The sequence below is a fragment of the Anguilla rostrata genome, chromosome 1 (assembly GCF_018555375.3).
Source record: "Anguilla rostrata isolate EN2019 chromosome 1, ASM1855537v3, whole genome shotgun sequence".
In the NCBI taxonomy this organism is placed as follows: Eukaryota; Metazoa; Chordata; class Actinopteri; order Anguilliformes; family Anguillidae; genus Anguilla; species Anguilla rostrata.
The window spans coordinates 20142258-20153533 of NC_057933.1; the positions used below are offsets into that span (position 1 = coordinate 20142258).

The 11276-nt window shown below is 40.4% G+C and overlaps 1 protein-coding gene across 3 annotated transcripts; it reads right to left on the reverse strand.

The window, feature by feature from the left end:
- Nucleotides 1-3400: 3400 nt before the first annotated feature.
- LOC135251440 (actin-related protein 10-like) lies at nt 3401-10545 on the reverse strand. Of its 3 annotated transcripts, none has more exons than XM_064328902.1 (13): nt 10398-10545; nt 9585-9657; nt 9396-9478; nt 9058-9166; nt 8740-8847; nt 8228-8295; nt 7752-7831; nt 7264-7299; nt 6876-6955; nt 6583-6656; nt 6010-6091; nt 4847-5048; nt 3401-4248 (listed from the first exon to the last, which is right to left on the reverse strand). In XM_064328902.1, exons 3-13 carry the CDS (start codon nt 9407-9409, stop codon nt 4067-4069), a joined length of 1035 nt encoding a protein of 344 aa, XP_064184972.1. In that variant the 5' UTR covers nt 9410-9478; nt 9585-9657; nt 10398-10545; the 3' UTR covers nt 3401-4066. The 3 variants fall into 3 exon arrangements, with proteins under 3 accessions (XP_064184972.1, XP_064184952.1, XP_064184962.1); XM_064328882.1 differs by lacking the exon at nt 10398-10545 and adding an exon at nt 10060-10268; XM_064328892.1 differs by lacking the exon at nt 10398-10545 and adding an exon at nt 9823-9968.
- Between the last annotated feature and the right edge of the window lie 731 nt (nt 10546-11276).

An 11276-nucleotide genomic window follows, 5' to 3' on the forward strand; every position in this document is an offset into this window, starting at 1 on the left:
GTTGTATTCTTCCGAACCAGAGTATTTGGAAGGGCAGGCTTGTCTCCAAAGATACAACTGAAACATATAAATCCAAACTGTACCTGTGCGCAACAAAATCAGTGCCATACTGGCACCTCACAGCCAACATGTCACTGCAAAATTATAAATGTGTATAAATGAGTGCTCCCTCACCAGCAAAATACTTCGTTCTATAGCCACAAGATACAGTATGAAGTAAATGGCCTCCTGCATATCTTACTACTGATTTTCTTGGTACAAAACATGGTAACACAGCTGCTTCAAGGACTATATATTCAGGGATCAGGTATAGATATTTTGTGCAGGAGAATTAACCTGCCTTAGTGTATAATCGTTCTAGTGCCCCCCTGTGTTCACATTGCGTATCACCCTTGTCAGACTTTGAAATGAACAATCTTCTATTTCAACCACTTATCTGAAAAGCATGAATAAAGAGCACATCTTCAATATTCACAATTTAAAATGAATAAACATTGTATTGCAGTGCACTGAAAAGCATTTGACCAAATCAAGAACAATAGCGTGAATGGGACTGCTTGAATGGGAAAGTTATGAACCAGCCAGAGAGAACCATGAGACCGAACACCTGCAACACAGTGATCAGAAACAGCACATCACTGAGTCACATCTCCAGGGCCTTTTACTCGCACCGCTTCCGGGATTATTCAACAGCGTGATTTAGTACATGCAACAGACTGGGGAGGAATGCCTGCAGGGATATACATAACTCATCTAAGCTTACTGGGGATGGGAGTCGGCCTCGTCCCCAGGAAGGTGCCGCACGAGGATGATGTTAACGAAGTAAGTATGTGTTTGTTCACCGTTGTTATAGTTATCTGGCCAGACAAATCAAAAGAAGGCCCAAAATCATCGCTCTTCAGGGGCTATCCCAGTGTCAAGCATCCGAAAGGGCAGAGAGGTTTTTTTTTTTTTTTTTTTACCAAGAACTGAAGTTGCTCTTTTTCTTGGACTTAACAGCAGTTTGCAGAAGACAATTCTTTGTAGCAAGATGAGAACCATGATTCCCAGTAGAATATACATCAAAACAAAGCTTGTGCCTGAATAAAGTACAGGGTGTGTTGGGACTAAGGGGAAATATTCACAATATTCACTGCTTTTGAACATTTGGATATGAGCTGCCTATTGTTCTCATGATGAAGCAATGTATAATTACACCCACTAAATAATTTAAGGCGCAAGCTGCTGTGGAGCAAGCGGAGATACCGCACAGGAAGTATATTATTTTGGCTCTGGATCATTAACTGCCTTTATTATTTTGCTGTTTTGGTAAACTGCAAAAGCCTGATGAATGGTCACTTTGTTCTGATGGAGGAGGGAAATGCTTCAGACTCACCATATTACTATTTTAATCCCTACAAGCCACACATTCCTGACAGCAATCAAAAAGCTGAACAGATAACGATCAAAATCAGAAAGGAATTAAAAGTAAACTGCACTCAGTAATATGGACATTATATGATGAATCTAATGTTTACAGAGGACGTTAGTACAGTATTTTCTGCCCTGCAGGTCAAATGTGAAGTGCTGTTAGTTAATGGATAGCCAAATTAATGTTTGAGAAATTTTTTTTGAATATTTATCAGGAAAAAACAGTCATACATACAGTAATGTTACAAGCGTGTGCATGTGTGTGAATGGTGTGTGTGCCCTATAATAGATTGGAAGCCTGTCCAGGGTGTATTCTTGTCTCTCGCCCAATGCATGGGATAGGCTCCAGCAGCCCCCACGACCCTGCCCAGGATAAGCGGGTATAGATAATGGATGGCTGGATGGAGTACTGAAAAAAGACATACAAATTCAACTTCTTTCGGCTTAGGGCAAGAACTGCAGCCAGTCAACTTGCTGTGACCTAGGTAATAACGTGGCTATGAATCTGTGCTCGGGATATTTAACATTATGATCTTTGACCACAGTGTACCGTAAGTTGGATGACACTCTATGGTTTCATCAGTAAAACTATTTAGTATCTGTTTTGATTAATCATATTTTAAAGAGATTAGATGGTACGCGCAAGTGATATAATGGAATTTGTTACTGTGGGTTAGGGCAGTGAGATGAACTGCACTGAATGACTGTCTTCTTTCAGTACTGGGGTTACATTATTGGAAATTCTGCCCAAGACAGGCTTGGTAAATGATCTCTTGAAGGAGACCAATATTCAACTTGGGAAACGAACATCTGCATCTGCAGCAATATTAAAATAATATACTGTGTTACAGTATCACTGAAAACTAAGTGATTGTTTGTTAATCCCACTAGATATTGATCAGCTGATGCTTAAGGGTGAGCCTATCTTCAGACTGTTTGATTTATCTTACATATTTCATGACAAGCACACCCCCACAACACAGAATGTTGGGGGAAGGTTCCAGTAAGTGTTCTGTTATTCTGTTGTACACTTCTTGGGTGTGATTCATTTTTCATGTGTTCAGCCATGTTTTTATATGGTGCCAAACTAAAAATGAGTGTTTTGGGAGAACATTTGTACTGTTGCCCAACAGTAAGCACTTCCCCGAACTGGACACTCCTTGCTAATCCTCAAAGCTTACCAGGGAAGAGTTTGTGTAACATGTGGATGAAAGTCTAGAAAATCGAAAGGTGTTAGACTATGTATGTTATTTAATAATACGTACTGTTCAATATTTTTTGATGGTATTTCAAATAGTTTGTTTATGGTCAGGTAATTGTGCCATAATAAATACACCCTAAAGCTTTCCCTAATTGCTGTGGAGGGATTCTTAAAGAAAAATGCTATGGATTTGGCAGCAGCTCAAAGGAGGTCAGTATGTTAATACTTCTCTGATGGGTAAATGAGATTTTATAGCCAACCCGCGCGTAAGCTACAGTATATATGATCCAGCAAAGGAACCCTTGGCTGTAATTTGTGAAATCAAACAAAAGGCAAGTTTACCGTTTGCCTGACATCCATAACTTTTCAGTTCCAGCTTTAGGAGACCCTGGGCCCATTTTTCCTCCCGGACTGTTTCAGACATTACAGTAAAATCGCTTAGCAGACAGGCTCAAGCCGATGATTTGACATCCAACTTCAGACGCCGTATAGACAAGCTGAGATGCATGCCAAGAACATTGTATCCAATGTAGACAAAACACTAGACGGATGAAACACTGGTCTGGTTACACGCACCATAGACCGTATAATGTAGGTTACACCAACAATGAAGGGTCTCACATAAGAAATGCTTAACATCTGTAAATGCTGTATAGGAATACTTCAACACTAATGCCAACTGCCATAGCCAGGCATTTGATTTGGTAAGACATTGGCAAACATTTGGCACTGGCAGGTTTCATTTTCTGAGGTTCTGCAAAACGAAGTTTGAAGTTTTAAATAGCAGAAAACATTTTAAAATATACTTTATTTTGGGAGGTTTGTAAGTCCCTAAATTTGACATGATTGCAGCACATTAACTCATATGATCCAGTTAGCATTCAAAACTGAATCTAAAAGACAAGGAGAATTAAAAAAAAAAAAGAATTAGACATTAATCATTTTCACAAATGTCAAACGCATGCCTTTTTGTCTTTCATGAGCTGTTCATCAACTATAAATCATAAAATTACACTAAAATTTGCAATATTTGTTTGCAAATACCTGATAACACCAAAACATAAATCGCCATTCAGTCATTTATTTTTTTCTTTTTCATATGAATTTCATCCATCTCATGAAATCATTTTTTAAAAACATGGCTCAAAATCATTAAAAAAGGTTGCAGTATCTGGGTAGTTTCAGTGAGCTAACAGACTCCCCTAATACTTTCCCCTAAGGGTTTTTGCACAGCACTGTAAGATGCAAACTCCCCTAACTGCTCAAAAACATTCTGTCAATTCCGTTAACTGCAGCATTTAGAATTTCAGAATTACAACTGGCTCTAAACTAATACTGACTACAGGTCAGTATGAGTTTAAAAGTGAGGTAAAGAGTGTAGAGTTGAGAGCAACCCACAGCTGTTAGCCTGGGAGGCACAGTCAATACTTTGGTAGGAGTGGATGAGGGCGCACTTCACTTCTCTGAGGAGAAGGCTCTCTTCATGAGTGGAGGTGGGGTCTTCCTGGTGCCGTACTCAGCCCCTGCGTGAGAGGAACCCAGGCGACACCAGTCTGGAATACGGCCGGTCTTCTTGTAGAGGTCTCTGGACACAGACCGGCTGCCGAGGATGTCCTGCAGGCCCCCAAATATGGCACCTGCAGGGGAGGAGGCAGAGCACATATCCCACAGTGCAGCATGAGCAGGGAGCAGGATGAAAGATACAAACATCAAACGGCCCACATCTCGAATCACACCAGGCGCAAATAAAAAATAAAAGTCTTTAAAACGGAAGAGAAAGGGGGTCTTGTGAAATTCTAAAAATACACATCTAGCCAGTCATGTATTTCGGCAGATTTCACACTTTGAAAATTTATGTGGTTGCTATATTTAAAATGTATGAAAATAACAACAGGGCAAAAACGACAATCCTATTCATGTTCTCAGAAGTTCGAAAATACTATGGTGTCATACTGAGTGATAAAACAAGGAATTGGATCCCACACAGGACACAGCTAAATTACCCAAAACTCTAGTTCTACCAAAAGTTACAAAGTGGACTAATATGGACAGAGAGAATAAACAAAAGAAGTTTTCATTCGGAGTGAGAAGACAAAGTATTTCATTCTGCAGCAGACACTACAGAATCAAATTACCTGGATTTCGATTGATATTTGCTACATTTATAAAGGCAGGCATAAATAGGCATTTAACATTCCATAGACTGTAGTGGGAGACTGGGTGCCAATTGCTTACCCCCCAGCCAGGCTGTGCAGTTGGGCTTGGCAGGTGGGTTGTGCAGGCGGAAGGTTCTGGAAGCCAGGACCTGCTGGTAGCGTGGCTTCTCCGCCAGGAACCTGATCTCCGCCAGCAGCCTGTGCAGGAACCCAGGGAGCATGGCCGTCCCCCCGACAACCACCAGGTTCTCCGAGAGGGCCTTGCGGGTGTCAATCGGGCACTGGGAGACATTACATTTCCTTACATAAATGCTTCTCCTTGTTGCATCTAATTGCTTCGCAGATATTGTTTTTCATTACTGTAGGCATTGAAGAAAAGTAATTTCCTGAAATAAGCTCCAATTCCAATTTCAAAGCCACAAACATAAGCTCTTCCCTGCCGTCCATAATTTGTTGCATAATTTGTTTCCATTAACAAATGTCACACACGTACACACAAATGACAAAAAATGGACTAGCAAACATTCCAGTGTTTCTGTGCTGGGCACCCATAAGTAATTATTATTTCTGTTAAATCACAAAATTATTATATGTACACATAACTTAATTGGGATTGGGAGCAGGTGGCATTTATATTTCAGCTACGTACGGTAAGTGCCACTGTATATCAAGCTGACCGCTAGAGATACGTGTACTACTTAGATTATGTACTACCTGTCAGGTGGGAAATTTTAGCATCTTAATATTATTCATGACGGAAATATTACATCTCCCCACAATGTCCCAGTGGATCCTGCTACTGAGGCTGCACAGATCAACACTACAGAACATCAGTTCAGATCTTCTCATCATTCTTCCATTTCTCAGGAGCAAATCTAATTACCACTAATTACCTAGTAGAGATTTGGAGTTGAGGTCATCTAGTGGGAACACATTTTAATTTGTGTCAAATTGTATGTCAGTGTTATCCCCAATCTGGTCCAATTTCACTTCCTAATCATTCTTTCATATGCTTGTCTTTTTTGACAAACTGAGCACTTCATGAATACAAATATAACCGGTATCCAACGTTCACTTCATATGTATAGCACCAGTATATTCACCAGTAAAGCCCATGTGGACATAGCAGACGTAGACTTTTTTCATGATAATGAGGCATATGCAAAATTTTTGATATGCTACTGAATCAACAGATTTCTTTAACTGTAGCACATTTAAATAATAACACATAAGATCTCTCACCTTGAGCAAAGCATCCAGTACTAACGTAGCCACAGACTTCTCTTCATTATCCTGTTCAAACAGTATCTCCATAACAGAGTCCCTTCAAATGAAACCAGAGTCATTGTAACACAGCATATTTTTGGCTTGATGTTCAAATATGCTAATATTGCAAGACATTCAAAGTGTCAGCCATTAAAACTTCTGGTGCACAGGTGCAAGATACATATATTTCATTGGGAGCATCAACAAAAATGTCCACCAAACAGAAGGGAACTAAACAAATGACCAGAGGCAAATCGTGATCCATGTCAAAATTTCAATTTAGAAAATGTCAAATCCAAAAGATGTTAAAAAAAACTGGCTACAAATGCATCCAAATACATGCCTGAGACTCCCTGAATCTAACGAACACTGCACCAACGTGACAAGCACTACAAACATAACTGGACATTTCAAACTGGGAGACAGGTAAAAAAAAAAATATATATTTTTTTAAAACCCAGAACAAACTGTGGCACAAACCACCATGGCAGGCAGTGGAAACCTCAGGCAAACCACAGAGAAGCTTGCACCAGCACAGAGAGGCGCTACCTGATTGATCCCTTGATGTGTACAATCTTTTCTCCATCCACTGGGTAATCCACATCTGGGGGTGGAGCTGGACGCTACAGGAAAAGGCAAAAGGTTATTAGCTTTACCTTGCCGAATGACAACCTTGTAATATTAACACAGTAGTAACACATCAGTGGAGTACTTGTATATACTTTAATATATTAGCATGACAAGCTTTTAGCAAATGACTGCTGGGCCAGTTAGAGTGTAGACATTCAAATTAAAATTCCACATCAGCACGAGAGGCATTAACGTCACGTGACTCAGCTCACCTCTGCTGTGCCGTCCAGGTTGAACTTAGCCTTCTGGAGCTTTAGTCCCCTCTGGAGGTCACTGACAAAACAGGTCCTGACTAAAAAGAGAACTATACTGCCCTCATTGGCAACTCAAATGCATAACTCTTAAATATTCACTATAAAGGCATTTAGGATTCTTACAAGCAAAGGCACTTCTTCCCATTCTTATCTATTTTCAGTAGAGCAGACTCCATTATTTCCTGGTTACTTGCCACAAAGGAGCACAGACAAGGTACTCCAGAATGGACATTAATACCTTACTGCTGTAATGGCAATCATTTAATCACACAGGCCTTATGGAAAGCCACTTCATGCAGTCTAGATCCATTAAAAGCCTCGTTCTGATTCACCTTAGTCAGCCTACCTTTGATATCTTCTACAACTTCCTCAGGAATGGAACCTGAGAAACACATACAGGCAAATTCTACAATGAAACCTTGTTTGATATGATGTTTAACAGATGCTTGTGATCTCTGTACATGTTTTACAATCAAGGCAAACTTATATTAATTTTTATTTAGTGAGAACTAAAACTGACACTTTTGATGGGGGGTGGGGGGTAGAAATGCTTCAATGTCATTGATATAAATGCTTTATCTCTTTAAACTACAAAAGTACTTCAACCCAGTAAAAGTGCCTACCATACACATACAGTAATAAGGAGAAAATGCAATTCTGCTTAGTTTATCTTAGAAAACAAAATTTCCATTTAACATTTTCAAAGTGATTCATATTTTTTCATATGCAATCACAGAGCAAAGGATATGTTCACTTCACAATAGCATTTAAGCTGTTACATTTTCAAAGGTTGGTCCAAGGGCTATGAGAGCAGGTAGCACCATGTGGACTCACCAATGACAGCTGGTAGGCTCTGTCCAGAGTTACAATCTGTGTCCACTGTGCACTGTTCCATAAGCAGCCCTTCCAACTCCCTGCATGCAGACACAACCATTCAGGGAAATTAAGCACATAACCAGCACAGACTGTGCTGACTGTCCATTGCATTAAGTGTTCATATATTATCTTGGAAATTGCTCTTACCCAGTACAGTGTGTATCAATAGGCTCCATGAAAAAACAGGACAGAGTAAGTACTAAACAGACAACTCATCTGTTCCACAGTAAAAAAAAAAAAAAAAAAAACTGTGTGAAGCCATATAAGGCACTGCCATAATAAACATAAGATGTACACACAGAAAGGGGTATTACATCTGTCATGCAGTGCATTCATAATCAAAACTGGCTGCGGTGGGTACAGCGAGAATGTATTTACTCAAGGCGATAAGAGAGGACAGAGGAGCTAGCAGTAGGCGGCGAACTGACACTCACTTATGAATGGCCCTTCCTCCCAGTGGCAGGGCCTCCCAGGCTGACAGAATGGGGATGCCTTCATACACCTGCTTACTGTCAAGGAGAAGCAGTGTTTGACTTGAGCTGCAAAACAGTCTGCCTCCATTTCCCACATTGATCATCGAGTTTAAGGCCTTGCAGAACACTGCACAATTGATTTATAGAGCAGTGGCCCACAGGGAGGCCGATTTCTAGTACTTGACCATTTTTAAACATTTTCTTCGGTTTCATTTCTTTGGTTTGCTGCACTCGTAAAGTACCAAGCACACAGTCACCCCCCTAATCTATAAGACCTAACTGCTTCAACAGCATCTGGATTTTGACCACCCCAGCAGGCTGATGTACATGTAATACTGATGACTCCTTGTTATGCTCCTTCTCTTGTCTCCATGCTGCATTTGCCCCTATGACTGCCATTCTTTGAATCACTATTCCCAGTCATACTAAGGCTGACAGCACTACAGTGGGACTGAGCAATGAAACAAGGATACAGGCAGCACCAGGGTCTCTGTATACCCACAATCCACCACAAGGGCAGAGTTGATGCCCAGAGTCAGGACTGACATGAGATGGCTGGGGGCAAAGAGCACAGATGGTACCTGGGAGGGATAAGGAAGGGTTAGACAACCACTACACAGAACTGTTACTGTAACTGTTCTCAACAGCCTTTTGATGCCACCTAACAACATTCTGAACAGCCTTTATTGGGGTTCAGTGCAAAAATGAACAATGGAAAAAGCAAGCCAAAACAAGCATCTGAGCACAATAAGTACATATTTGTTTTGTTAGCCAGCCGCTGACCAAATCACCTCGAAGTGCATGAAGAAGACTTTGGCGAGGGTATCTCTGAAGAGCGAAGGGCACAGAACCGACTCAATGATCACCACACGCCGATCCCGTGGATTCACCAGCAAGTGCCTACACAGAAGAAGAGGTGCAGCATGAATGCATTTCATAAAAATGCAAAGCAGCATATAGCATCAAAAAAATACATTTACATCACTTCAATTCACAATTCAATTTGGCACAGAGCTTTGTATCTGGCTGATACAATTACAGTAATGCAGAGCTAGATTGGTTTGGGTGAGAATCTAAGAAATAACTTGATGACGCTGACTGGTTGAGGCTGCAATGTAATGGCTCTCACCTGAAGTACAGCATATGAATGAAGTCCTTGAGGATGGAGTAGAGCTCCTCTGAGTTGATGTTGTGCTGGAACACTTTTATGGGCTAAGGTTCAGAAAGCAGATTCAGAGAAGTCAGTCAGAAACCCGGGATATTTCCCATTAGCCTCACTGCTTCAGAGAGCAAATCAAAGTTCAGCAAACACACTGACCTGTTGGAGATCCGGCGTCTGGACCTCACTGGGGATGATACACCTGGGACCTGTCTCACCTGCAAAGCCACACCTGCGCAGACCAAACCATCCCGACAGACATTTGAACACTTGATGACCTGCCTATCACTTTGTAGGACACGAACATCAATGAAGACACTCAGACACTCTTATCTAAAGAAAGTCCGTTTAAAAAGTCAGCAAGTTAATATGTAATGGATTTCTGTTTTTAGCTTACATTAGCTGGCTGTATATTTTTATTCAATAATCTGAAGCGTAAACATTTGCACATTAAAATAGCGTAATTTTTTAAAAAGTGGAAACGTTAGTGACGTTAGTTAAACTAGAAAGTGATCAAAACGCTGATCTGGGTCCATTAGGGCTAACTACTGAAGTATTATGTACTGGTTAGCTAACAAGCAAGCTCTGGCCTCACGTCAGCTACCGTTAATCAGCTTTGAACACCGAAACTCACTTTGTATATGCTGCACCAATATCAATGACAACCGCTGTTTTTTCCCCACCACTCCCCAGACCTTCAAAAAGTGGCATGTTTAATATGATTGTTAAATTGCTGCTTAAAATTACTGAAGTGCTAATAACAAAACTTCAACAAGTCCCCTGACATTACAAAGTCACTCTGCTTAGTTCCAAGCAGTAAAGCGGGGTCCTTGTACAATGACAACATTAGCCATTGACCGCCACAAACTGAAAAAAGGCCTAAACAGATTCTACACAACGTATAAAGTTCTAATGCCTTCACAAATGTATGTTGTATTAATGTCTTTAAAATATATAACATTTGTTACGCACTTTTTCAATTTCAGGCAATATCATAGCCAGCTATAAAAACTGCAGGCTGTTTTCGCTGGGGTATAGAATATGACGCCATGTTGCTGGGCAAGCCACAGGTGGCAAATGATACCTACCGCACCACTGCAATGCTTAGAAATATCTTCTGTTTTTGTTGTCTCGGGGGGGAAATCGGTTTACATTTTTTTTAAATTGAACGCGTAATATGTATTAAACATGACTGAATGGCGTTACAAGCCAATCATCTTGGCTAAATGCGTGACTGTGATTGGCTAGCTAAGTACACAAATGAAGGAGGCTGTATAAACGAATTTGTAGAGTAAGTCCCATTTATGAGATAAAGGCTCGGTGTTCACGTTGGTTAAATGCTGACATAATCCTAGTGTTGTATTCACCCTGGAATTGTGCAAGAGCATACGTTTCTCAAATATGCTCACTAAGCACCACAGGTATAATGTTAGTTGGCTATGGCACTGACAGTGTAAAACTTGTAGACTAATAAAGTATGAAGGAAAATGCTGAAGCATGTTTCTGAAACTTTATGAGTCAGCTGCCTGTAGTTTATTTTAATGCCAAATAGCTGTGGTTCTTATGGGATTATAGAGAAGGTGCAGCACCAGCATTGCAGTCACATTTCTTGTTGGAAATCAGTAGTGCTCTTTCTGAAAGATTATCATCTTAAAATAGCACTTTACCACATTTGGAGAGGTCCACGTGTATGTTTTGGGGGCTGAGTTTAAAACCAGGAGGTTGCAGGATTAAATCTCAAATTGTATTATTGGAGCAGCACAGGATCTTAATAGTTTTAATAAATAGGAAATTTACCATTTAATCCTTTGGTAGCTGCTTTTAGTTAAAACAATTTACAAAAGTGCATTT

Bases quoted from the DNA above. Each gene is read 5' to 3' on its own strand.
- LOC135251440 (XM_064328882.1), bottom strand. From the start codon at position 10,136: ATGCCACTTTTTGAAGGTCTGGGGAGTGGTGGGGAAAAAACAGCGGTT. The intron at 9,479-9,584 runs GTCAGTGTGTTT...TCTGAACCTTAG, and splicing joins AGACGCCGGATCTCCAACAG to CCCATAAAAGTGTTCCAGCA. The intron at 6,657-6,875 runs GTGAGCTGAGTC...CTTTTCCTGTAG, and splicing joins ACCTGGACGGCACAGCAGAG to CGTCCAGCTCCACCCCCAGA.